We start from the raw sequence: 27,709 nt of genomic DNA, 5'->3' as shown, positions 1-27,709 counted from the left end.
ATGAAAAAGCATTAAAAAAATGCATGCTCCAACCAGAAGCGAGCAGACCCTTAAAAAAAATAATGGCTACTTGGAAACATAGAGGGTTAATATGACACCCAATCTAGAGAGGCTAGTGCAGAAACCAGGGAAAGGTAGAGGGTAAAAAACAAATGGATTGAACCTCCAAATCTCACTGAGGTCCTGAAAGCTGGGTAGGATGAGTGGTGTATTCACAACGGTTTGTGAACAGATACTTTATATAGAAGTTTAGACAACCATGCACTGGACGGTGGAAGGGCTTTCTGGGCAAAGAGTCTATTCTCTGTTTCATTCACTAGATTATTTGAGTGTTCACTAAGGGATAGGACCTCTGCTAGGTACTGGGGGACCACAGTGAACAGACCAGGTCTCCCCTTAACAGAGCAGCATCTGATGGGAAGAGGCAAACAAGGAGGGATTTGATAAACAAACATCTCAGGCTACATTTGTGTGTTTGTGTGTGTGTGTGTGAGTGTGAGTGTGTGTGTGAGTGTGAGTGTGTGTGTGTGTGTGTGTGTGTGTGTGTGTGAGTGTGGTTCTGGGCTCCAGGGGACACTCTACCATCTACTACTGAGCTACATTCCAGCCTATTTATTTATTTTGAAATGACATCTCCTTAAGCTGCTTAGGGTCTAACTAAATTGCTGAAGCTGGCTTTGAACTTGTGACTCACCTGCCTCAGACTTTGGAGCCACTGGGATTATAGGTGTTTGCCACTATGCCTGACCCTAGCCCTTTTTATTTTTATTTTGTTGGAACCCTCCTGCCTCAGTCTCCTGAGTTGCTGGGATTACAAGTGTGCACCATTGTGCCAATTTCAGCATATTTTAAACATTTTAAACAGTATTATTAATAGAAAGTAATTAGGGGTGGAATGGAGAGAGAGGAAGCTTTTTTGTTACTTTTTTTATGCTTTAAGTTACAAAATTAATACATGCTTGTTTTAACATTTCATACACAGATGTTTATAAAGGCTAATAATCTCTCCTAGTTCCAACCACCCTTCCCGACCTGAGCTAGACATACTGGTACCTTCCTCTCTTCCTTTACTCTCATGGGTTGTGTGACTCTCTCACTGTCATATTGTCTTTGGTAGCTACTTAATATTGCCTAGGATGGGTGGATGTCCCATTGCTTATGTCAATGTTTTTCTCATTTATGTTATTCAGAAAATGTGCAACTATAATTAGATTTTTTTTTTCTTATTCTAGTACCGAAAAAATAGTTCTCAACATGCAAACTTACACAGCAGGGCATTTATTCTAATTGATAGACGTCTCCCCTTCCTAAGTATCTGGTAGTAGATATTACCAGGACAAGTTCTCCAAGATGATATGACAGTGGAAATTATTACTTGTCCTCAGCAGTCCTGATATTAGTGGTTTTAGTAAGCAACTCCCTATTTGTAGGTGAGAAATATTATTTTTTGTTGCTCTAATATGCATAAATTAATTAGTAGTTGGGTTAGTAGTTTTTCCCCCCATATAGGTATTGGCCATTTGAATTTAATGAAGAAGATAACACACCCTCCTCAGTCATTTTTTATATTATGTCGTCTTCTTTTTTTCCTGATATTTGCTGTTCCTCTTTGTCAATTGAGTGTATTAAACTTCACATCCCAGGTCACTGCCATTGTCGACGCTGTCTTCACAGATATTGCATCTTAGGCCCCTTTTGGTCTGTATTTGTTCCTATACAATTTTTGTGTTTCCTCCTGGCTTAATAATAACATGTCTGTACACACACACACACGCACACACAGCGGTACACAGATGGTCTCCCACAATGTCACCTGATGTCCACATTTTTGGAGCTTCAATCTTTCCAGGCAGGACTAAAAACGTCAGGGCTGTCTGAGGAGGAGCTGAGACCTGAATGGTTCACTGAAAGAAAAGTCAGAGGACAGGCATCTCAGAGAACTACACCAACCATGCAAATGTCTTGAAACAACAGCTTAGCTGCCTGGTAGGGTAGAAGCTGGTGCCGTTGGGAAATAGCAAAGGAAGTGAGGTCAGAGAGCTGGCCAGAGCCGGAGATGGTCACGTACAGCCTCCTAGGTAAGAAGTGTAGAGAGGGGCTGGGGATGTTCCTCAAGCGGTAGCGCGCTCCCCTGGCATGCGTGTGGCCCGGGTTCGATCCTCAGCACCACATACAAACAAAGACGTTGTGCCCGCCGAAAACTAAAATAAATATTTAAAAAATTCTCTGTCTCTGTCTCTCTCTCTCTCTTAAAAAAAAAAAAAAAATGTGTAGAGAGTTCCTTCAGACATGGTTGGAAGATGTGGTGACATGGATCTGTGGAGGTGAAGGAAAGGCACCAGGTCTCACTCCTGAAAGGCTGACTTGAGTACGTGGACTTGTGGTAGAGCCCTTACTGAGCGGGGTGGCCAGGAGCAGGTGACCTTCTGAAGGAGCATGGTGTTAACCCTTGCTCAGAAGGACTCGGGTTCAGAGGCCTGTTAGCATCTCTAGGGAAGGTGTCAAGAAAGAATCTAGAGATGCACTTTGCTTTTCAGGGAAAAGGCAGTGCCATCGTTGGGAAATTGGAGGTTTATTAAAGAGGTGATCCTTGAAATGGCAATATTATGGAAACCATCGAAGAGACACAGAAGAAAGAGAGACGTGAAGCAGGCTCCACATTTCTAAAATTTAGAGCTTAAAACATTTGGGTCATTTTGAGATAAATATTTAATGCAAGGACATTGGCTATGGCATAAAGTCAAATCTCTGCAGTTCAGTTCTGGTGTCAAAAAATACAGGAAAGAGTGGATATGTTCAGCTGGCCGCAGGCCGGGGGGAACTTATGAGCAGGAAGAGTACCTCCCTGGAAGCTGACCATGCTGGGACTTGATCTCAAACCTGTCCTCCAGAATTGTGAGAAAATCAGTTTCTCTTCTTTAGCTGCTCAGTCTGTGGTGCTTGGTCACAGCAACTCAAGTTGACTGTCAGAACTGGGTCCCAAGAGGTGGGGTGCTGGTTCAACCAATCCCTAAAAATGTACACATGGCTTTGGAACTGGGGATAGGTAAAGACTGAAAGAGTTTGGAGGTTCATGCTAGAAAACACTATTTGCTGTGAAGGGACTCTCAGTAGAAATACAGATGGTAACAGCAATCCTGATAGAGACTCAGAAAGAAAAGAAGAGAGGTGGAAAGGACACTTCATTTCCTTAGCAAATACATAAATAATCATGAGCAAAATATTGGCTCAAATATGGATGTTTAAGTCCGTTCTGGCGAGGTCTCAGATGGAAGTGAGGGATGTGTTGTTGGAGACAGGAGGAAAGGGTGGTCCTTGTTATAAAGTGGCACAAAAATTGCCTGGACTATGTTCCAGTGTTGAGGGAAGGTAGAACCTATGAGCAACAAAACAGGATACTTAGCAGAGAAGATTTGAAAGCAAAGTCCAGAAGGTGAAATTTGGATCCTCCTTACTTCTTACGGTAAGCTGCTACAGGAAAGAGAAATTGAAGCAGGAATTGTTAAGGAACTCAAACTAGGAAGTTTGGGAAATTGTCAGTTTTTTTGTATCGTAAATGTTGAGAAAGGTTTTCTTAAGGAGGTGTGTTGGGTAGCGTTTGATAAAAATATCACGGGTGCCTCTCATGAACTAAATCAGCCGTCTCAGCAGAAGACAGAAGACCAAGGGATGACGACCAGAGGGACGCTGCCATTTACACTAAACACAGGAAATGGGAAGGAATGAAGGAAGGCGTCCCACTTCTTGAATTCTCCAGAACAAGACCACAGAGCCATAAGCATGTTCCATCTTGCCAAGAAAGGAAAGAAATGCCCCAAGGGATCCAGACATCATGGGAACTGCCTCTACCACCAAGGCACCAATGCAGTGGGTGAGCACGGGGCGTAGGCAAGGCTGACTCCACCTCCTCCAGGGTTCCGGGTCCCACGGGTGCTGCCCAGAGCGAACCCACCAAACTGAAGAGGTCACCCCCCTCTCAGAGCCATGAGGGTGACACTGTCTGCCACACCATCAGGCCTGGGAGACAGAGCATCAATCCAAAGTGGATTATTCCCCAGACATCAGATCTGACAGAGGTTGCTTGGCCAGGCCATGGACTCCCTGAGGGCCCATCACTCCTCCCTCCCTCCTTCCCTCCCTCCCTTCTTTCCTTCCTTTTAAGATGAATGTCAATATTATACTTGCCCCACAATTGCATTTTAGAAGCCTAGAACTGGTTTCCCGGGCTTATGTCCGGAAAGGAATTTTAACTTAGGGTGAATCCTACCTGATTCTCACCTATACGTAATTGAGATGATAAATATTTCACTCTGGGCTTTAAACTTGATGTTGTGATGAATTAAGAAGGGGCGGGGGAGTGCTATTGGGATGGAGTGAATGCCTTTTGCCTGGTAGAGGGACATAAATTTCAGTGGGCCAGAGGGGGAATGTTATGGACATTACTCCCTCTTCCAACTCAATTCTCACTTTGAAACCCTAAACCCTACTGTGAGTGTTAGTTGACATAGTGCTTTAGTAGGTAAGGAAGGTTAAAGAAGATCCTAAGGGTGGGCCCCTAAACCCATAGCACGGTGCCTTTATAAGAAGAAGCAGCACTCTTTAGTCACTCTCTGAGGAAAGGCTGTGGGAGCACAGGAGAAGTTGCCCTCTCTAAGCCAAGGAGAAAGGCTAAGCAAACACCAACCTCAGGGCGTTTGACCTTAGGCTTCTTTACTCTAGAATTATAAGAAAATAGATTTCTGTTGTTTACATTATCCAATCTGCATCGTTTTGTTGTGGCAGTCTTGGTAGACTCAGACAGTCAAGGGTATGTTGGAAGTTTAAGCTGAGCAGGCAGCCAGAGGCCATATTCCCAAGTCAAGAGCTTAGCATATTTGCTTCTTTCAGATGGATCCTCGAGTGTAAGCAATGTGCATAAATTCTACATCCTAAAAATGGGGCTTCCCTCATGCTGCCCAAACGACAACGAAAGCCGTGAAGTCAATGAAGTTCTGATATGGTTTCAGTATGATACACTAATTCACTTCATGTTGAAGTTTACATGCCACATTTCTATTTCTCTGGAAGTTGCAATGGTTGTGCTTATCCTTAAAACAAACAAACAGAAAACACAACAACAGTACATATTTCTGTTTATTAACAAAATTTTCTTGGTGTCTTTTAGTAAACTTTCTTATGTTAATCTTTGCCTTATGTCTGGAAAGGAATTTTAAAAATAGAGAGGAGAGAGTCCTATGACTACCAATATTCTTATTTCAGTGTGCATAAAAATTATTTCACTAAAATTCCTAAAAATCTTTTAATACACATGCACTATATTTACCAGTAGTATACAAATTTATGATTATAGTTTAGAATCAACAGTTGACAAACCTTACAAAGTAACCTAAATCTAACTGTAAAATACATAAGAATTCTTTACAGCTGGCTCTAAAATTCATTATACTTGCAAAAAAGAGTCCAAATGATACAGGATAACAGCAGCAACCACTACAACAGGAAAAAAAAAAAAAAACAGAGTAGAGGTGACAGGTGACAGAAGAAAATAATATTGCTTGCAGATTACTTGGCAGTGTAAAAAGGAAATATAACAATCGGAGATATTATGTTGAACTTTACTCGGGAGATTATATATATCTGGGTACTATATGTACACAGACCTTTATCTGACTTATTTTTATATGGTGCTGAGGATTGAATACAGTGCCTCACACATGCTAGGCAAATGCTCTACCAATTAAGCTACAACCCTAGTCCCAGACTTGCTTCTTAGTAACACCCTGGGATGAACTTTTTGTCATTGCAGTCTGGTGCCTTCAGAAACTAGGTTGGCCTGGGTGTAGCAATCTCATTAACTTGCTCCAATTTAAATAGTCTTTCCCAGAACCCTTGAGGCATGGAAGGTAGACACCTGCTCAAGCACTGGAAACCAACTGTAGCTATGGGGAATTTACTGTCCAATAGAGAATTACCCAAGGGTAACTAGGGCTTTTAGACATGAATAATGACAGTGCCAAGCTGATGGTAAGGAGGTGTGCTGGAGACGGAGAGCCAGGACAGAGCTGAGATGGACGTCCTTGGCTTGGAGGCAGGCTCTTCGCTGTGTCTCTTAGGTAAGAGGTGGTCAACTGGTCCCTTCTGCTTCTCTTATGCTCCTAAAACAAGATCCCACTGCAAACTGGATTATTAGAAGAGAGGGACGTTCTACTGGAAAGAGAGGATGCTAGTGACAGTGTCCATCTGGTGTGTACTTCATGTCTCCCCTAGTAATCAACTGACCCTCCACAACAAAGTGCTTCCTGACTGTGCAGCCACTGATTCATGCAGCTCAACCTTGCCTCAGTGCCCATTTACCAAGCCTCTATGCAAGCCAGATTCTGTGCTGACTAGATACAAGGTAACATCATGGGTCCTTGACCTTATTGAAAGACTTGCTGAAGAGAACAGACCATGGAGGTTAATAGAGTTCACAATGTATCACTCAGTATTCAAATACAAACTTTTGTTATTAGAGCCACAGGAAAGAGTTCAAATTTCAATCAAATTTCTATTCCAAATTTCTATCTTCTTGCCTTACTCAACACATATTGGGTTATCAAGTCCTGGGTATCTCTTGGAAACCATCTCTCTGCCAAACCAGTCACACTCTAAATCAAAAAGGCACTGGCTTTCTTTTTTCCCTCCTCCCTTTCTTCATGTAGATTCTGGGGAAGTTATCTCTCCTCCACTCTTAAGCTCGTCACAGAGTTTAATATGTCATCTTGAACTTTCTGGTATGCAAATAAAGTTCATCTATTTTGTGTTGATTTTTCTGTTTCCATTTCTGACAATAATCATTAGTAGTCCTGACCTTGGGACTTTATTTAAGCTCTGTTCCACAGTTTCTTTATTATTAAATCTATGATAGGGTGAGAAACTTTTCCTAAGGTTGTTGGATTAAGTGAATTAATATGGTGGGAGCACACAGAGAAGTGCCTGGCACACAGGAAATACCTAAGAAGCCATCTCTCCTAATCAGCCCAAACTTGATTTCACTGCTGAGCAGCTCCTTCCAAAGGATGGTGAACAAAGATGGGAAGAGGTGGAGACCAAAGGAGTTAAAGACCTAGACCCAATCAAGGTCATATACCTAGGAAGTGGGGGAGGTGGATTTAAATCCAAATGGAAAATAAATAGTCCTAAGGCTCAAATGAAGTAATTCTAAAGTAAGGATCCATGTTTTCCAACATGCAATAAATGTCAGGCATTTGAGCACCGAGGCCAGATTTGTTTCAAGTCTGGTGGTTCTCAGCCTTCATAACTTTGAAAATGCTGCAAAATTTAACACGTGGCCATTAAGGTATCCATTTGATTTCCTACCACCTGGCCTTCACTGAGATCTGGGATGCTAGACTTTTTTTTTTTTTTTTTTTCCCCTTTGAGAGCAGCTTTGGGAAGAAAGGAGGGAGATATGGAGACAATGTCACCAGACCCCACTATTCAAGTTAGTATCTGGAAAGCAGAAGGCACATCTGCAGGAACCAGTTTCTGCTTGGATTAACAATAATAAATTCCACTACTCATTAGACTTAAATAGAGGAATGAAACCATTCCACTCTAAATGCTTCAGCGGAGCTCCAGGAGTCCTGATTGTTACTCCTCTGCTTGGCTAACCCAGGAACCCAGGCCTGGGCAAGCCTTGGACGCGCTGGGCTTCCCTGCCCTCGCACTCCCCATTCAAAGCAAATTACTCTTCGGCCCAAAACTTGAAGAGACCTAGAAACTTTTCAGGATCTTAGCAGTGTAATGACAGCAGCTCCATTTCGCCTGCTGGTAACTCGAGCTTAATTTACCAGTCGCACGATCTTATAAATGGTGTCCTGAGAATATGACCAAGTACATACAAATGTTGTCACTACCCGACTTACAGTTCCCTACCATAGGCCAGTTTTTACATTGTCCTCCAAAATAAAGGCAGAGGTAAGTTTTAAGTACACTAGTATGGAGTAATTAGCAAAACAAAAACTAGTTAGTATGAGTATCAGCTCTTTCTTTGAGAAAGTGGGGGGCTCTGAAAAGAGCCTTTGGGTTTGATTGTGTTTCCGGAAGCTCAGATGTCAGATCACTTGCCCTTGGCTTTATGGTGGCTCTCGGTCTTCTTGGGCAGCAGCACAGCCTGGATGTTGGGCAGGACGCCACCCTGCGCGATAGTCACTCGGCCCAGCAGCTTGTTGAGCTCCTCGTCGTTGCGAATGGCCAGCTGCAAGTGACGCGGGATGATACGCGTCTTCTTGTTGTCGCGGGCCGCATTGCCCGCCAGCTCCAAAATCTCGGCCGTCAGGTACTCCAGCACCGCCGCCAGGTACACGGGCGCGCCGGCCCCGACTCGTTCAGCGTAGTTCCCCTTGCGCAGCAGACGGTGGACTCTGCCAACAGGGAACTGCAGCCCAGCGCGAGAAGATCGAGACTTCGCTTTGGCACGCGCCTTGCCGCCCTGCTTGCCACGACCAGACATCGTAGATCTGCACACTCAAGACACCAACACGAGAAAACAGGTTCCAGCAAAACAAATAAGGCCAGGAAGTATGTAGAACAGGCCTGCTTTTATAGACATTTCCTGGCTAGTAAATCCGACTCTCTGATTGGCCACAATAAGCATCAGTTAAGAAACCAATAGAAAAGCTGTATTTCCATACCTCATTTGCATAGTTCTGCCCCTGGATGACAGCACTGCCGTTTATCTTCCAATTAGGTAAGACTTGCTCTGCATCCTTCATTAGCATAAATGCCCTATAAATAGCAGAAATCTGCTTCATACTTTCACTGTATTTCTGCTGTTTTAAGGCTTTAAAATGCCTGAGCCAGCGAAGTCCGCTCCTGCCCCGAAGAAGGGCTCCAAGAAGGCCGTGACCAAGGCGCAGAAGAAGGACGGCAAGAAGCGCAAGCGCAGCCGCAAGGAGAGCTACTCCGTCTACGTGTACAAGGTGCTCAAGCAGGTGCACCCCGACACCGGCATCTCGTCCAAGGCCATGGGCATCATGAACTCGTTCGTGAACGACATCTTCGAGCGCATCGCGGGCGAGGCCTCGCGCCTGGCGCACTACAACAAGCGCTCGACCATCACGTCCCGGGAGATCCAGACGGCCGTGCGCCTGCTGCTGCCCGGGGAGCTGGCCAAGCACGCCGTGTCGGAGGGCACCAAGGCGGTCACCAAGTATACCAGCTCCAAGTGAACTTGCCAAGTAAGCGTTTTTACACCTAATCCCAAAGGCTCTTTTAAGAGCCACCCACATGCCCACAAAGAGAGCTGTGGACAACACTGAATTTAGTTAGGGATTAAACCGAATCAAGTCGAAATGGTCAAAGTGGCTTCATATTGTCTTGGGGATTAAGGCAGTAAGCACTGGGTTTTGTGACACTTCAGCATGCCGAGATCTGATTGGTAGACACAAGCCAATCTTTACTCTGAATACTAGTGCTCCACTTCTGCCGCAATTGGTCTGGTGGTTTTGCGCACAAAACTAGTGGCCACACGCACCCTGGATTGTGATTGCAGTTCAGGAGAGGGCAGCTTCAAGTGCGGTGTAAATTGAAAAACCAACCCACGCTGGCGACAGTGAAGAGCTGGAGCGAGGGTGAGGGAGTTAAGAAGCTAGGAGACTCGGCACACGCGGTCTCCACTGGAACGACTTCCCCTTTCCAAAAAACGGTAGGCTGAAATTACATCTTAAGCAGTCAGGATCTTTAAGTTAAAGACAGTTACTACTGAGTTGTTTTTTTACATTTTAGGCCGTGTGATCCTGGTTACAAGATTAAGTAAGCACCCTATGATGTCTGCAGGTTCGACACCTGGAAAGAGTATAATAAACTAAAACACATCGATTTTAAGTTAAAAATTCCTAATGTTTCAGAAAAAATCAAGTTGTTTTAAAGGTGTTACCTCTAGACTGTAACAGTTTTGACAGTTTTATTAGAGGTCTTGCTTAAATAGGATATAAGGAAATGTAAAACTTTTTAAACGAAAATTTTAATACTTGGTATATACATTTATAGGGAAAATCACCTTTCTAATCAAGATTACCTTATGGATAAACTCACTAAAATTATCTTACTTTAATATGGTTCTTTTTAATAGCATAATGTAAACATAATACTCTTCTAATTGTTTACAGAAGCTTAGAGATTATTATTTTTTTCCATTTGGGATTATTTTGTTAAAGTAATTAATTTGAATTTACTAAATTTTTTCTCACTAGGTTTATTGGTTAAATGAGTAAACATTTTATTTAAAATTTTAAAATTGTAACATGCATTGAATTAAATTAAATCATAATGTAATTTTTAAGGAGGGTTAATTTTTATAATGTTACAAATTACAAGGACTCTGTCAGTTTAAAAACTGAATTGTTACACTCTTTGAGTAAATACAAGAGAATGACCATTTAGCATGTTTATTTTTTTAAAAAGTTGGTACTGTTTTGTAGTGTAATAAATTCGATTGAATATGTACCATCACTTTTTGTTTTTATATACCCATGATTTATGTCTTTATTTTTTTTTTTTGCTTTTATATACTCATGATTTATGTTTGCATCCTAACATAATAACCAGTTTTCTCTGATAACTTTATTTTTTTACCTATCCTAAATTCAAAGTAGTAAAACAGTTAAGATGCCTTTTACCTCAAAACAACAACAACAAAAAACTGTCTCTAGATCTTCCTTGACAGTCATTGAGCACTGAGCACTTATTTTCTTCACACCGTAAGGAAGAGTAAACTGCTAAAATAATTAGTCGAATTTAAAAATTTGATTTTAAAAATTTCATTGAAAGCCCTTGGGCCCTGGTTAGTGTAGCTCAGGGGTATAGTGTTTGCTTAGTACAGGGCTCAGGGATCCATCCCCAACAAAAGGGAAAAAAAAGTCCTTGATCTATTCAGGAAAAGACTGGGCTCTTTTGAAAATAATGAGCTACCACAATATCCTATTTTTAGACCCAGTCTTCAGTGTTTTTTCTCTCCTCTTTTATAAAAATCTTATTTTACTTTGCCAGTTGAAGTCATCCTATGGTTTGATATAACTTGCACATAAGTAAAGGTGTGTTAATAATTAACTAGATGAGATAATGGTTTGACAAACTCAACCATCTTAAGACTGTGGGATGCTAATAATTGCCTACTTATAAAGATAGGTGAGAATTAAATGAAATGGAAAAATAATACTTGTTCCACAAATGGAATTCTAATAAAATGGCTGCAGAACACCATTCCATGATTAAAAAAAAAAAGAAAGAAAGAAAGAAAAAAAAGCCTCTGGGGACAGAATCTCCTAAGTTTGACTCTTTGTAAGCACTGAAACTTTGAAGGAAGTCATTTGATCTCTCTCTGCCTCATTTTTTCATCTGTACCCTAAAGAGAAAGGTAATAGATGTACCTTCTAGAAGATTATAAAGATTAAAGATCTTTATTGCATACAAAGCTTTGTGTCTGCATCTGTTTGACAAGATGTGTTTTTAACCATTTTTTTTTAGTAAGAGGACTTGAGGCAGTTTATGATTGGAGATCTTGGTAGGAATTAGTCTATCATGAATGTTAGGAATTTTACAAATTATGTGAAATAAAACTGTCAACTGATTGTGTTGTGTTTACCCAATAGGTTTAAAAGGGAATGCATTTTCCTACAATATATGTAATTATCTCTCTAGGCATGTTTTTAAGGATATAAAAACAACATTGGTTTTGAATCTTCTTGATTTGGAAGGGGATGTAGATTCACCACTTTATCAAACAATCCCAGTGATTCTAAATTGAAAAGTCATTAAAATTAATTTTTCTCAGCCTTTATCCTGCATAATACTGGATGACCAGATATAAAATCAACTTGGCAGAGTACACAGCTGCCTGTGTGTGACCTTTTGTGCCAGATATTCTAAGATTTGACTAAATTCTTTGAATCTAACATTCAGCTTGCCACGTCCTCAATTCCTCTGGTGATTATAAATTAGAAAAATGGCAGTGAATCTGGAGAAAGCTACTTTCTTGCTACTTCTAACCTCAGTTCTGAGGAAGAAGGTTGAACGGTGGTTGAATCATTTAGATATTCAGGTCACCCTGTCATCCAATGAGCTATTTGCAGAACAATCCATAGAAAATCTGGCTTTATTTCACTGTGGATGTTAGTCCCTTGTGTTAGATCTCCCTTCTGCTGGCTTGGAAGGGACAAAGTGGCAGAGATGGTGGACTTGTTTCCTTTTGAGGAAATAGACCCTACCTGTTGGAGGCAACCCTGAGGCAAAATCTTGACCTTATCATTTGCAAACCTAGGCTAATCCTCTGGCCATTCAAATTCTCCAAAAGTAAAAGAATTGGGTTCAAGAGCAATAAGAATAAACCTTTATAATGCCTTTCTCCTTTGATCTCTTCTTTCTATATTCTTGCCCTCAATTTTCCTTTCAAGTTTTTTATCTATTATAGGCCCAAACTTAGCTATAGAACAAAATACACTGGAAATTTTAATTTTTAATAAATTTTCATTTCTACGGTTAAACATTCTTAAACAATGTGGGTAATGGGCCTTGTGTACTAGATTTTAAAAGACACATTTGGAATTTTAGTTCTGAATGAAGTACATTTTTAGAAATTAAAAAATATATATAAAATTTGTCTGGGGACATAGCTCAGTTTGTAGAGTGCTTGCCTCATGCACAAGGCCCTGGGTTCAATCCCCAGAACCAATACACACACACACACACACACACACACACACAATATATATATATATAAAAATAATTCTACAGAGATGATGCAGGATCTGAAATCTTGCATGGAGAAAACTCGCTAGCCTCAAGTGGAGGTCACAGAGGCCTGTGCCCAGCAGACAGCAGGGCCAGGACTTTTTAGAGTGCTTGAAGAGAGTGCTCAGGACTTTAGACTCTTAAGAGGCAGAGACAGAACTAGGCCCAATCAATTCCTAGGAGGGCAGAAGGGAATGTCAATCAACTGGAAGTGAGGAAAAGGAAGGAAGCATCTCCATCCTCCTGTCATTTGAGCTGCGGCCTTGAGGGTGGTCTGCTACTGGCTTAAAAGAGTTTTTCTTGCCTTCAGGATCCTCTAGGAACACCTGAGACACACCTGGCTCTCCTGCTGCCCCTTCCCTGGGACCTCTGCTGCCCCTCTGTCATGCCCCACACTGTGGCCATGTATGCATGCACACATCAGCCGTTTCCCTCCCTGGCTTGGCCAGTGTTCTGACCTCCATCTCCCTACTGTTCTGGGTAACTTTTGTACCATTTCCACCTAATTGCCGAGACTTGTGAGTTGTGATTTCATTACCACAATATCCTTAGGGTCTGTCCCTGAGCCTGGTAAATAGTAGATGTACAAAAACAGTGGAATTAGTTGACTGATTTTATATATTTTTGAACAACAAGCACTGTTCTACATGTGTGTATATGCCAGTGAACACAGCCAAAATCACTGCCTTCTGGAAGCTAGGACTCAAGGAGAGTAAAACAGAAAAGCATAGAAAGTCAAATATGTGGTCTATTAGAAAGTAAGTGTCATGGGGGGGGTGTGAATATCCAAAAAGGAGCAGTGTTGGGGGTGAGGACCATAGGGTGTGACATTCTCAGTGCTTAATCAAGGCAACAAGAGCTGATCATGAGCCCCTCATGCCCAGAGGTCTAAAGAGAGCCAGCTAGCATTCCGGAAGCTTTGCAGTGCCTGAGGTGTGCAGGGGGGTGATATTTGTTTATCATCACAAAGGAGAGCACATGTGGCTGTAAGGTCTAGGTATGACAGGCCCTCAATTCTAGTATGAATGGCAAGGTTGAGTTTGCCTCAACAGATAACCCTCACATCAAAGCAAGGTAAGCCATACTTGCTGTTGTATTAAATAAACCCTCAAAACTTAGTGGGTTTAGCTGGGCATGGTCATGCAGGCCTTCACGCCCAGTGACTTGGGAGGCTGTCCTCCTTGCTTGGCCAGAGCTCAGTCTTGACGCCACCTCCCCGCCAGGGAAACAGGAACATTCAGACTTCTGTGCGTCCACGCAGAGAAACGAGCAGGATTCAACGGAGGAAGGCAAGCACATTCTGTGGTCATGTCCAGCTCTGTGTCCTCCCCGTTCTGCTTGACCTCTCCTGCTTCCTCCTACCCTTCTGTTCCCATTTAAAGGGCCCATGATGGCTTCTGACGAGGCAGTGACAACACCTAGCGTAGACGGAGCATAGCCATAGTCTTAGGATGATCCAAGAAGGGTCTTCCTACTCTCTCCTGCCTGAAGGACCTGTATCTGGTTCTTGGTCTGTCAGCTGCTAAGGAGTCACCACCCAGGCCAGTCTCCTTGGAAGAGGAGAAGGTTGCTGCCCACATTGAGCTGGCATGTCACCTGAGGAAGACGGGCAGCCAGCAAGTTATGGGAAGTGATTGCACAGAATGAGAGAGAGGGATGACTTTCAGGGAAAGGGGGACCGGGCATGGTCACAGATCTGCAAATACCCATATTAACCTCAGTGCCGATGGCTAATGGCTCTAGTGGTTAACAGTGGTGTAGTACTCAGTGTGTGTCTGGCACTGTCCTGTCTTACTACATCTATTGAATTGATCCTCAAACAACTCAATGTTAGCAAGAGAGCATGGGGTGGCCTTGAGGAATGATCCAGCCATGAGAAAAGAGGAGAAATAAAGCTCTATTGGCTCTACTCTCCACTGTTCAGAGGCCCATTTCCATCGCCTTCACTGTAGGTAGGAGACTGGAAGGGTGTGTGTAGGGGGGTATGAGCACAGGGAGGAGAGACTTCCAGCATAGTCCTTAAATGGGGTGCCTTTTCAAGGGTGTTAGGAGAACATGTGTGGTACTTGGATTTGTTAAGACTGCAAGTAAGAACATGTCTATTAAATGTACGATGGTGACATCAGAGGTCACCCCTTGAATTAGGAACGGTCACCAAAGGTTGGTGGGGGGATACAGTGTCCTTCCTCACCTAGAGAGAGGACTGCCTTCCTCATGCCCACCCCCCTACCACCAGGCTGTGCTTCCTGCCAGATCTTTTTTCAAAACTATCTAAATGTGACTACTTTTTTTTCTTTTTTCTTTTTTTTTTTTTTTTTTTTTTTACTACTACATGCAAAAGATGCAACAAAAGTTTCTGTCTTTCCAAAGTGAAGTAATGGCCTGGGTACAGTATGAATCAAGTTACAAGCAATCAGGTTATCTGAATGTGGGACACTTGTCACAGAAACCCTTGGCCAGACTTCTGTGTCAGCTCACAGGAATTACAGGGGTATTCTCTTATGCAGTCCCTGCATGCGTTACTCTGGCTGAGTTTGGACACTGGAGAGCATAAAATGAGATCTGCCTTGTTTACTTGTAAAGAAAAGGAAAAATCACATAATGCCGCAGTCCGGCTGCAGCAAAATAACCGGGGGTGACGAGCAACTTATGTACATTGATACAGCAGGAGTGGGAGCCGTTTATTGTAGGACAGGAGCAGTATTTATACATTCCACACAGCTTATCTAATTAACATAAACTACATACAGCAGTCAACCAATAAGGAATCTCCACACTTAATGGCTCGCTGATGTTACTTCACAAACCACTCCCTCTGCAAAATGTCAGGTGCCATCTTGACTTGTTTACAGACCCTAACATTTCCCCCTTTTGTTTAATTTAAATGACGACCATAGTGGTTTTTACACAAACACCATAAATAATCTGCTACAAGCAGAAGGGGAGGATACAAAATGCCACAATACCAAGCCAACTGATGGCTCCATGCAAGAAGCCCTTGGAAAAATTATACCAGCAATGACACCGTTAGCAAAGATAGCGAGTTACAATTTGTTGTAGATTACAGTTTGTTGTCTCAGCTTGTTGAACCCCAGCCTGCCCTCACTTGAGGGCTTTCTCCACGCCTCTCAGGCAGCTCTGCAGGGCACGTCCAAGCCGATTTCCCACTTTGGACCATCTTCACCTCTGCTTCCTGTCACTATGTCTCCTTTAAGTGCAGACCAGAGGGCTGCAGACCAGAGGGCTTACTGCAGAGGTCTGTCATCCAAGAGCTGTGCCCCTGAAACTCAACCTCTCTGGGCCTTACTGTCCTCATCTGTAAGCAGGATGAATGACAGTTGATAACCTCATAAGGTTGTGGCAATGGCCAAAGGCACTGGCTTCTGGCAAATGCTTCAAACAGTGCCTGGCACAGCGAATACATCCAGTGAATACCAGTCGCCATAGTCATCATATTGTTCTCCGAGTCCAGTCTAATGACGTGGCTGGGCTGCAGCAGTGAACTAACTGGTCAATCTCTTTCTTTCCCCAGGAGGAACAGACAGCCTCTAGACATCTCTCCACCTCTGCTTCCCTGCTGGACACTGCTTTATCTCACAAGTCAAACCATGAAAATTAGTGACAGTGGAAAAAGACAAATGGAGGTACATTTAACAATCAAGGAAGGAACCATAGACACCTGGCTGAAGAACTCATTTCTTATTTTTCTCCCCTGAGTGTAAGAGTGTTAGATATTCACTGTAGAAATTTGTGAAAAGAGAAACATTAAAAAAAAAAACCAAAAAAAACAACTCCTAGTATGTCTTATTTATTATATGTATCTGAGATAGCTATCTATATGAATATGAACATACATAGTGTACACACAATATGATACATATAAAGGGCTGGGGTCGGGGCTCAGTGGTGGAGCACTCGCCTAGCACACGCGAGGCCCTGGGTGTGATCCTCAGCACAACATAAAAATAAATAAATAAAATAAAGGTATTGTGCCCAACTACAGCTAAAAGTAAATATTAAAAATAAAAAAAATAGATATAAAGCAAATGTAGTTATCATGCTATTAATATATGATTTTATAGGTAACTGGTTAGAAACGCAATTTTTGTGAATGTCTAATATTCTGGGTATGAGGGGAGATATATATGTAGATGGTCACAATACCTTTATTTTATTTATCTATGTGGTGCTGAGGATGGAACCCAGGGCCTCACACATGCTATGCAAGCTCTTTACCACTGAGCCACAGCCCCAGTCCCTCCCTTGGGCTTTTGATTCCTATTTTGGGGGAATGTGAATTACATATCTATATCATACATAAATCTTATTTTTCTTTTTTACAGCTAGTACAGGACAGGTACTGCATATGTGTGTGCATGTGTGTGTGTGCCTGTTTTTATGGTACCTTTTCAGCTAAGGTAAAATATGAATCATGGTTCCTTTTCTTTTCTTTTTTTATACAATCTAAGAATTTCCTAAATTCATCAATTCTTTGTTGCTTTTAAAGAAATGGGATGATAACTTCTGTCAACCTCTAAATATAAGAATCAGCCTGATCCATATCCTGATCCATAAGCCACTAACACTGAATGGCACAAAAGCTCAGGTATCGTGGAGGGTCAGAGAAACATATAAAAATATAGGGTGCTCAGAAAAATGCACCTGGGATCTCCTTATAGGGAAATATCTATAAACCAAGAATCACAGTGCATGTAGGGAGAAGCTCAGGGCCACGTACCGGGCATTCTTTCAAGAACATTTTTCCAGCACATTTGCAGCCACACCTGCCAGTCCAGTCTTAGAGATCGGGTCTGCAGTTTCCACTAGGACTTCAGACCAGGGTTCCTGCCTCACCGTCTATAGTTAATTAGGGGCAAGGACTGTTTATCTGGGACCAGGATGGGGAGATATTGAATTAACAAAGGACAAACGAAACCCAGTGGAGGACACCATCCATGAAGGTGGCCTGATTTGGGCCAAGCAGATCTCCTGAGATCACGGCTACCACCCTGTCCTTGAAGGTCTTCCATATAGCTCCAGGAACTGGGAGGTGGTTTTAATCACAGACAGCCCTCATCCCTGTGGATCGTGTTTTATTTGATGATCCTTGGTTAAATAAGGACACACTCTGCTGCAGTTTTTAGGTAGTTATACATTCTCTAACTCCTCAGTGAGACAGCTAAGAGATCTGTGTTACTTCCTTCACATATATAAATAAATTTCAATAAAAATCGGGGCATGAATAATTTCTTTTCTTCACCAATAAGAAGCTACCCATATGGAAGGCCATTTGGAAGACAGGAAGTAAGTTTTCTACTAGAAATTTTTTTTGAATTAACAAGGAAAAGAGGATGTTTGGTTCGTTCTCTTGAATTTGACGAAGAATCGAGGGCTTTCTCGAAAAGATTTGTCACGTAGGGTCATTTGTCACTGAAAGGTTAAAAGGCATGTGAAATGTGGGTCTCCAGGAACCATCCTGTGGTGGAACCTAGGCGATTTGCTACCCACCAGTTTTGTGGGATGCAACTTTTCAAGGTAAACAAACACAAATGCTCCTCCTCCGAGGGCGGGGGCGGTGCCTGAGCGATGCACCAATCACAGCGCGCCCTGCCCTATATAAGGCCCTGAGGCCCGGCCACTTTCCACACTTGTAGGTGGTTGTTACATCCTGCTTCTTCGGCTATGTCCGAAACAGCTCCTGCAGCTCCCACTGATCCTGTTCCAGGCCCAATGGAGAAGCCGCCTGCCAAAAAGCGGGGGAAGAAGGCGGTCGGCCTGACAGGTGCAGGTCGCAAGGCTCGGAGTTCCTCGGTGTCCAAGTTGATCACTGAGGCTCTTTCCGAGTCCCAGGAGCGAGCAGGTGTGTCCTTGGCTGCGCTCAAGAAGGCCCTGACCGCTGCAGGATATGACGTTGAGAAGAATAACAGCCGCATCAAGTTGGCTCTTAAGAGTCTGGTGGGCAAGGGTGTTCTGGTGCAGACCAGGGGTACTGGTGCCTCTGGCTCCTTCAAGCTCAGCAGAAAGGCTGCTCCTGAAGCCACCAAGGCCAAAGTCAGAAAGCCTACTTCTGCCAAGGCCAAGAAGCTGGTCCTGTCCAAGGACTCAAGGTCCCCAAAGGGTGCCAAAACCAACAAAGGAACCAAAAAGCCCAGGCCTACACCTAAGAAAGCTCCGGCGAGTGGGAGGAAGACCAAAGGAGCCAAGGGCATCCAGCAGCGGAAGAGCCCTGCCAAGGCCAGAGCAGGGAAGCCCAAGACCGGGAAGCCCAAGCTGGCTCTGCAGAAAGCCAACCCTAGGAAGGCGGCTTCGAAGAAGTGAAGAGAGGAGATAAGCCGAATTGTCTACGAACCCAAAGGCTCTTTTAAGAGCCACCCAAATTTTTAAAATGGCTTGACACTGGAAAAATATTAGTTCTTATATTGTACTAGCAAGGTGAGTTACACTAGTGAGATAGAGTTGACCACATGAGATGGCAAATGTAGTTGGGGTATAGAAGGGTGTGCTGTAGAAGACGGTCTGCTTTGCAGAATTATCTGCTTCTGGAATTATCAAAATGGAGAACAGGAATAAGCACAGAAATAAGCTTCATTTTGTTGAAAAAAAAATTCTTAAGTCCAGTTTACCCTTTTAAGATGTATAATTCTAGTCAGTTTCCCTGGTGTCCATTGACTGAATTATGAATCATTGTGTTCCAGGACTGGAGATAGGGAAGTTGAACCTCTCATTAACTTTAATGTTCCTCCTGTGTGATGGTTGAAAATACTTTCAGTGTACAGTTGCAAGAATGTCAAGTAGTGTTTATGCTATGAGATGACCGATACATCAACAAACGTCATCTTTCATAATGTGTATTTTGAAACTATTGGTCTAGTAGGAATGTCATCTTAATTTTTTTTTGGGGGGGGGGTGGTACTGGGGATTGAACTCAGGGCACTCTACCACTGAGCCATATCCCTAGCTATATTTTGTATTTTATTTAGAGACAGGCTCTCCCTGAGTTGCTTCATGCCTCACTATATCGGTGAGGCTGGCTTTGATTTTGAAATCCTCCTGCCTCTGCCTCCAGAGCCATGAGATTACAGGTGTGTGCCACAGCACCTGGCTGATCTTAATATTTTAATACATCTTATTTATGAGAGTGCCAGAGCAGTCTACAGGCCAAGATACACTGAAATAACTAAAAGTTACCTTAAACCTTTATAGAAATATTTATGACTGCAGTTGTTAGGGCCCAAATTAAATCTTTCTGTCCTAAAAATTGTAGAAATACACAGGGTCCAAGCTGAAGTACCTTTTTAAATTTTTAATTTTTCCTTAATTTGATTTAGCATTCTTACATAACTATCATAAATATTAAGTCTATGCTAATGTAAATTTGTTTTCAGCTGTGGTTTCAGGAGTGACTGAACAAAATCCACTGCAAAACTATGCAGTGCATTCCAGTATGTTCTTCGGTGGCTCACTAGGTCCTCACCTCCCATTTATATATTTTGGCTTTTTGTAAAAATTGTGCACTAAAATGGAACATAACCTAACAGATTTCTATGTGTAGCTAATCAACCCCGTTCTTGCCTGCCTTTAAGCTGATGTTCCTCATGTTCCTACGAGGCTGGAATTGTGAGAATGGTCCAAGACCATGCTTCATTTGTCTGACCTGGCAGTGAGCCCATACAGGATGAAGGATGGCTCACCACCAGACCCCAAGTTACAACACTGGGACTCCCTACAGGTTGCTCTTGGTGTTACCAACCTGTCTCCAGTTTTCCAAGTTTTTGTACAGCTCTTACAATATAGCCAGTCATTTTTCCTGTAGTCCGGTGGCACATTACAAGGCCTCACTTTAGTCAGTAGTAGTACAGTGCAAATGTTAATAACCTCCCCCCAAAATTCAACTTCACGGCCCATTGAGTGTTTTGCCTGAGAAGCTTAGGTTGTGCAATACATGTGATGAAATAGGAGGCTATGTGCAATCGTCTCAGACCACCCAGCTACACGCAAAAGGGGCGCTTTTCAAATGCTTCCAAACGTGTTATGTACGAGCACTTTTAAAGCATGTGCTGCCGGGTACATTGTATCTCCCTCTTGGCCTAAGATTCATCAAGTCACTTTTCCTAAGCAGCCTTATAACCCCTTAAGGCCAGTCCAGCTCTTTGTATGAACTCGTGGGCGGCCCTGAAAAGGGCCTTTAGTTGAGAAAAGCAGGTGATGGCGGCACCAGGACGCTCAGCCGCCGAAGCCGTAGAGGGTGCGGCCCTGGCGCTTGAGCGCGTAGACCACGTCCATGGCCGTGACCGTCTTGCGCTTGGCGTGCTCGGTGTAGGTGACGGCGTCGCGGATCACGTTCTCCAGGAACACCTTGAGCACGCCGCGGGTCTCCTCGTAGATGAGCCCGGAGATGCGCTTGACGCCGCCACGGCGGGCCAGGCGGCGGATGGCGGGCTTGGTGATGCCCTGGATGTTGTCGCGCAGGACTTTACGGTGGCGCTTGGCGCCGCCCTTGCCCAGGCCTTTGCCTCCTTTGCCGCGACCTGACATGGCTGCGAACAGTACCGCCAGACCTAACAAGCCCTTTAAATAATACTCATGCGGACCTGATTGAAAACCACCTACGTTGACTGGGGTTTTCCAAATTAGGTCACCGAAGGGGGTGGAGCAAAAAGAACGCCTTATTAAGACCTCGATGTTTTGATTGGTCAGTGAAACGTAGCTTTTCATTGGGCGGCTGGAAGGAGAGGTACTGACTGCTTTGGCTGAAAAGCTTTACTTCTGTTTTGTATTGCGTTATCCTGTCTGCGCTTCTGCAAATTGCGATTAATCTTATTGGGTCAGTGTCACTGAGAAGGAGTCCCATCCCACATTTCCTTCTGTTTTCACCTAGTAGGCATAAATTAGGTAGGGGTTCCTTGGGCGTGAGTACAAACAACGTCTAAAATAAAATGGATTCTTGTGTGGATGGACTTTATCTCCAGTACTGCAGGTATTCCTCGTTAAACCAACACATTTTGATTGTCTGGATGCTGGGTAAAGTTTAAGGCTGGCCATGACAAAACTACCTAAAAAGTCTCTTTTATGCTTGGGAATATGAAACGGTAGAAAAACAACTGCAAGTTAAATCTATCTCCTGTTTTCTAATTTGAGTCAACATTTATTGACTTTTTATTTTATTATTATTTTTTTATTTTTTGGCAAAAGTCTGAATCAGGGAACAAGAGAACAGAGCTAAGCTTGGGGGCTTGCGTAATCAGTTATCTGTCTCCCCTTTCCCTGGACTGCTGAACCTGTCTGATCTCCACGAAATTACAAACAGGCTTCCCTTACTGCCTGTATTCATCCACTTTCAACTTGCTCAGGTTTTGGAGACAAAGGAACATACGTTTTGTAGAACTGGGGATTAATTGTAGTACTAGGCTAATACTTGATTAAGGTTATTACAGAGCCTACAAATTCCTCCCTGGGAGTCCTTTGATAAGATTATTGATGTTAAAATAAGGCTAATCACACTAAGAAAACAAAACCAAAACCAGACCAAAAAAAAAAAAAAAAAAAGAAAGAAAGAAAGAAATAGGTCTGAATAAGGTTGAAAATCTCTTCAAACCAAGTTTCTCAGCTTCCTGATGCAGATTTTGGAAATTTTCACACACACACACACACACACACACACACACACACACACGGTACTGAGGATTGAACCTAGGGGTGCTTAACACCTGAGCTACACCCCCAGACCTTTTTATTTTTTATTTTGAGACAGGGTCTAAGTTGCTTAGGGCCTTGTTAGAGTGTTGAAGCTGGCTTGGAATTTATGATCCTCCTGCCTCGGCCTCTGAGCCACTGGAATTATAGGCACGGGACAATCACTGTTGTCTGAAAAAACAAACAGGCACACTGCCCACCTCCCCTCAGTTAACAGACCTATTGTGGATTCTTAGAATGAGACTATGAGGAGATATACAAGGTATGAGAGCCTCAGACCTGCTCACATGAAAAGAGATGCACTGGGAAAAAGAGATCCAGAGGGGGCAGGAAAACTGCAAATGTCATATGGTTTGTAACACTTCTAAAATCATCAAGTGGTTTTCTTCTGTCCCCAGATTGAAAGGTTTTAGATTCCTGACTCCCCACCACATACTTTTAGCATATTTGCTAAGGCTGAAGGTCAAATGTAGCAGAGAAAAAGTACAAGGACCCAGACCATTCACAAAACTCTGAATCTCAATGTGCTTTTTAATTCAGGAAAATAGAATTATAGTGTATAAAGCATGGTAATTTTGTGCCCTGACACACATGCCAGAAAGTGCCATCTTTGGTTAAACTGGAGTTTTATATTGCTTTTTCCCCAACATTATTTTGCCTATTAGATTGTTAATAAACCTCACTTTTATTTCACATTTAATTTGTTTCTTTTTTTCTAGTATGTATTTCATATATCCCCTGTTCTAATTTTTCTCAATGACAGAGACTAAAAGAAAAAAAAAAGATGATCAAACAAATAGACAAACATATGTATATATACACATATAAATATATATGTAGATATGTATTAAAAATGGACTTTTCTATTCCAGGAAGAGTAGTACCTGATCATGGCTTGGGAGAAGGAAGGCTCATTCCTGAAAATAAATAGTTCCCTATTCTCTCTTCCTTTTCCTCTTCCTTCTGGGTGAACCTAGAGTACCAGAACCCATCCACACAGCCTGTGAACTAGGCCCTTCAGGTAAAAACTCTGCAAACACGTCGTGGCTACTAGAACATATGAAGCACTCAAACAAAACTATAATATTAATCTTTAAGAATTCATACTGTCCACACTGCCGCCTCCTCCACTAACTCCATCAGAATAACCAAGTTAATGAATGACCAAGTTAATGGATAACCAGGTTAACTTTTTAAAAATAGTTCTCAACAAAAGCTGTCCAGCATTCACTATGACTTTTAGTGTATAATTATTCTTCAGTGAAAAGTAAAGAAACACCAGGTTGGAAACACCTTGGAGCTATATCACAATGATGGAAGTGCCCAAGCACAGTCTCTAGGGGCTCAGGCGTCCTGGGCTGTAAAACATTCCCATAGCACAACCCCCCCCCCCCCCGCCCTCCCCAGACAGTCAGCACCCCCACCCCTGGCCTGGGCAGACAGCTCTGCTAGATGCTGGCCCCCCTCACACCCATCTTGGGCTTCAGAGTGTTTCTCTTTTCTAGCCTCTGGCCTTCACCCTGGCTAAGAGCACAGACTCACCTTCCCTGGCTTAAGCAGTCATCAATATTGGCATATCTTTGGCTCAGTAGCCTGCACTAAGGACCTCCCAGTTTTCCTTTCTTCCCCTCTTTACTCTTCTAAGAGAATGTTCCTGCTTTTTCTCTTCAGTCCAAGTTTTCTTTTTCATGTGTACTCACTGGGCCTGCTCTCTCGTGTGAACACTCCTGTAAACACTATTACTGTGCTTTGAACTGCTTTTTAAAGAAGTTATTTGGACAGTTATTATAAACATTTGCTTCAAAATTTTTATAAACTTGGTTGCAAATACATTTGATTTTCAAAATTCTCTTGAATACTTTCTTAATCACATACACGTAAAGCCCAAAGAAAGAATTTTGTATTTGCTTTAATTGGGAACTCAAATTTAGACAAAAGAAAGACCATTGATAGTTAAATCCATATTTTAAAAAGATGCCCCTGTACAGGTGGCTAAGCTCTTTGGGCAGTTGTGAAGTTGGTTATTGACTGTTTTATCAAAGTCCAGTGCAGCAACTCAGCTTAAGGAATGGACCTAGGACATTCCATGTACCTACAGAGTAAAGTTACCTGAGAAGACGTGCACTGAAGTCTATACAAAGATTGATAGTTACCTTCTAAAGAGTGTGTTGAAGATTCCAAAATTCTTTTCAGAATTTTAGGACTCAAACCCATAATTTGATTTCTCAAAAATAACAATACTTTCTCCACAAATCTGGTAGCTAAAACAATTTGTAGGGCTTCAGTACTACCCATTTCAATATTTCTCATGCCCATCATGGGTCTGAATGATACAGAAAAGAAATGGAAATGATACAGAGAATAAATGGAAATGTGAATCTAATAGGTAGAAATTTTTGTACTACAGAAAAAATTCTTAAATTAAGAAAAAATACATACCTGAAAAAATGTGTCAAAATATTTCTGATAAAATTATAGGGCTATAATAAATTCTGAAGTGTTAAAACAAATTCCATCCTCAGGATAGAAGCATCGAAGTGTTATTACCCAGCAGCAGATGAATGCTTGGGGTTATACCCCAAGAGGACAGGAACAGAGCCACACATGTTTCTGAATGCAAAGGTAAGTGTTGTGTAGGGGTTGAGAGCTTGACTCTGAGACAGATTCACTGGATTGAAACTGCAGCACCCCATTTCTACCTGTGTAAGATTCAGAAAGTTACATAACCTCTCTGTGCCTTGGTTTCCCTAAAATCAAAATAAGGGTAACAGAACATCTGTAGTTCCTTCTTCACAGGATTCTTCGGGAGAATTACATTAATGTTCAGAAAAAAGGCTGATATCTAGTAAGTAACAAGAACTAGCATAAAAATAGTTTTAGAAGGCATTCATGCCACAGAAGACTCTACTGAGGATGCAAATGCATCTTGGGCAAAAAATAGGCAATAGAGAAGCATCTACTCAAGATACACCACATGGATCTTGCACTCCTTAAACTGCTGCTAAGAAACAGAATGCTGAGCATCTGTGCCATGCCGCACGGCCTTGTGGAAGCAGCCGAGCTTCATAATAAAATTGTCCTGCAAAGTGTTTTCACATTGTGTTTATATTCTACATGTTATTACATTGTTGGAGTAATTCCTGATACAAAGAGGAGAAGAACAAATTATGACCCTAAGTCTACAGGGTTGACCCCATGTCTACAATACCTGCCCACACGTGAGCATCTCTAATGCTTAAAGCCATGACAATCGCTGGGACAGCCAGTCAGAGTGTAGTTAGAACCGAAACAGGGGGAGAAAAACAACTTTATAAGAAAGTTTGGCAAGTTACTGAAAGAGGTTGCTTTTTAAGTGTGCCAGTTTCACGATACATAAAGCACACTCAGGAGGCCCAGCAAGCCCCCTCAGCCACTGCACTTGGCTCGGATGACCCGGTGGCTGTTCTCCTGGCCTGTCACCGACTGACGCAGCTCACAGTGACCTGGGATTCCAGCCGCTGCAACAGCGGGAATCTGTTTTTTTTTTTTTTTTCCCCTCTAATTTCAGCCGCTTTTCTCTGCCAGTGTTCCTTGCAAAGGCCCTCTTTGAACTCTTTACCTTCACCCACCCGCTAGCACCCTGGACACGTGACACGGTGACACCGTTATCACGGCCACCAGGTGGCGCCACCCCCTAACTCACCCGCTGAATTTTTGCCAAAGGCGAAAGGTGCAGAATCTAAAATGTGGGTCTTCTATTCTTCCCCTCCCCCACACAAGGATCCTTTGCTCCTAAATGACTACAGGACAAATGTAACTCCATATTATATACGACCACAAGAATGGAATCCAATTCGAACAGGTCGTACTCCATATATGTATAATAATCTAAATACATTCTACTGTCATATCTAAAAAAAAAAAAAAAAAAAAAAAGACCTAGGCCTTCAATTTTTTCAAATGTAGCTGGCTTTAAAAGTTGATGAACAGAGGCCAGAAAAATGAAACTAAGAAACACTGAAAGAAAATAGCGCTTTATCATTTCTATGGTAGCAAAAAATTAACAGGCCAGTCGCTGATTAATCCGAATATTCTTGTGAAGACTAGGGTGTTTCTTGCAATTTTAGCCTGAGTGAGACAAAACAAATACAACACAAGCCGCTGCAGAATTAATTGTGACATCCATTCAGGAGGTAGGATAAGAGACGCCCTCGGGCATTCTGTTTGGAGTTTAGTAGTATTAGTTATTTAAAAATATGCTGGCTTTGAAGATAAAATAGCCAATGTCTTATGATTAGATGGTAATGTCTCGACAGTGAATAAAAACAATCAATTCAGCAACCACAGTTTAATGAAAGTATTCCATGGGAAAAAAATATAAAAAACATTAAAAGCAACGTGAATGTCTTCTACATGAACAGTTAATTATCTGCATGATGAACAATATTAGTAAAATCATGCCGTAAACACCACAATTGTGAGCATGTGTGTGTGTGTATGGTGTATGTGTGTGTGTTTAATTCATATACTGTAATGCAGCAATAGCAAAAGGCAGTATACATGAGTCGTCAATAGAGTATATCACTGGCTCGTGGAATGGTAGCTTTAATTTTATTTTCAACTTTTCTACAGTGAGCTCAATTTTACTTTCTTCTATAAAACTTTCATAAACAGAAGAAAAACATAAAGTTTTTTTTTTTTTTTTTTTAAGTTGAGATTCTCTGCTCAAATTCAGTGCCTACCATTTTTAAACTTTTGAGCTGAGCTTGGTTTCTTGAGGCACCTGCCTTCCCACAGAGCTACAGGACACGCAGCCAAATGTATACATTGCAGCCAAAAGTATGAGGCAACAGAAAGTAGGCCCATGGCACCTGGATGGAGATCTATGGACCCATGCGTACGTGACTCTCCAACACGCTTGGATGACTCACTTTCCCAGAGTTTGAAAGTGACCGGGTTAGACTGATTTCTTAGGATGTGCATAACTGGGGCTGAGAACCAGCAGCCCCTGGAGGATGCTGGGCGGGGTGTCCTCCAAGCTGCCTGACAGCTTCCATTTCCTCAGCTAACAATGAGAAATACTGCTCTAGTCTGAAGAGGGAAGTGACATCAGGATTCTGACTCCAGAGGCAATGGCTGAAGGTGGACGCAGTCAAGTCTAGTACAGCCACCAACTGAACACACCAATCACAGTCCTCCTACGGAGTTAAAGAGAGTCAGAAAGAACAGCGGAGGAGTGAGGGACCACACTCGGAGTCCTTCCCAC

General features: G+C 42.5%; 4 protein-coding genes across 4 annotated transcripts; 2 read left to right on the top strand and 2 right to left on the bottom strand.

Annotated features, from left to right (window-relative positions):
- Positions 1-5,115: 5,115 nt before the first annotated feature.
- Positions 5,116-9,216, bottom strand: LOC143401619 (histone H2A type 1-C). Its single transcript, XM_076859281.2, has one exon. The coding sequence runs from the start codon at positions 8,492-8,494 to the stop codon at positions 8,102-8,104; it is 393 nt and encodes a 130-aa protein (XP_076715396.1). The 5' UTR covers positions 8,495-9,216; the 3' UTR covers positions 5,116-8,101.
- Positions 8,794-16,556, top strand: LOC143401620 (histone H2B type 1-C/E/F/G/I). Its single transcript, XM_076859282.2, has 2 exons — positions 8,794-9,221; positions 16,304-16,556. Exon 1 carries the CDS (start codon positions 8,832-8,834, stop codon positions 9,210-9,212), a length of 381 nt encoding a protein of 126 aa, XP_076715397.1. The 5' UTR covers positions 8,794-8,831; the 3' UTR covers positions 9,213-9,221; positions 16,304-16,556.
- Positions 16,557-18,453: 1,897 nt separating this feature from the next.
- On the top strand, positions 18,454-19,089 carry H1-6 (H1.6 linker histone, cluster member). Its single transcript, XM_076857955.1, has one exon. It carries the CDS (start codon positions 18,454-18,456, stop codon positions 19,087-19,089), a length of 636 nt encoding a protein of 211 aa, XP_076714070.1.
- Positions 19,090-20,987: 1,898 nt separating this feature from the next.
- On the bottom strand, positions 20,988-21,306 carry LOC143400976 (histone H4). The gene has a single exon (XM_076857954.1). The coding sequence runs from the start codon at positions 21,304-21,306 to the stop codon at positions 20,995-20,997; it is 312 nt and encodes a 103-aa protein (XP_076714069.1). The 3' UTR covers positions 20,988-20,994.
- Positions 21,307-27,709: the final 6,403 nt, after the last annotated feature.

The sequence above is a fragment of the Callospermophilus lateralis genome, chromosome 6 (genome assembly GCF_048772815.1).
Source record: "Callospermophilus lateralis isolate mCalLat2 chromosome 6, mCalLat2.hap1, whole genome shotgun sequence".
Taxonomy (NCBI): domain Eukaryota; kingdom Metazoa; phylum Chordata; class Mammalia; order Rodentia; family Sciuridae; genus Callospermophilus; species Callospermophilus lateralis.
This window is presented reverse-complemented; position numbering and strand designations above follow the sequence as displayed.

What these genes read in the sequence shown, in the direction of transcription:
- LOC143401619 (XM_076859281.2), bottom strand. Translation starts at nt 8,494, where the DNA reads ATGTCTGGTCGTGGCAAGCAGGGCGGCAAGGCGCGTGCCAAAGCGAAG.
- LOC143401620 (XM_076859282.2), top strand. Translation starts at nt 8,832, where the DNA reads ATGCCTGAGCCAGCGAAGTCCGCTCCTGCCCCGAAGAAGGGCTCCAAG.
- H1-6 (XM_076857955.1), top strand. Translation starts at nt 18,454, where the DNA reads ATGTCCGAAACAGCTCCTGCAGCTCCCACTGATCCTGTTCCAGGCCCA.
- LOC143400976 (XM_076857954.1), bottom strand. Translation starts at nt 21,306, where the DNA reads ATGTCAGGTCGCGGCAAAGGAGGCAAAGGCCTGGGCAAGGGCGGCGCC.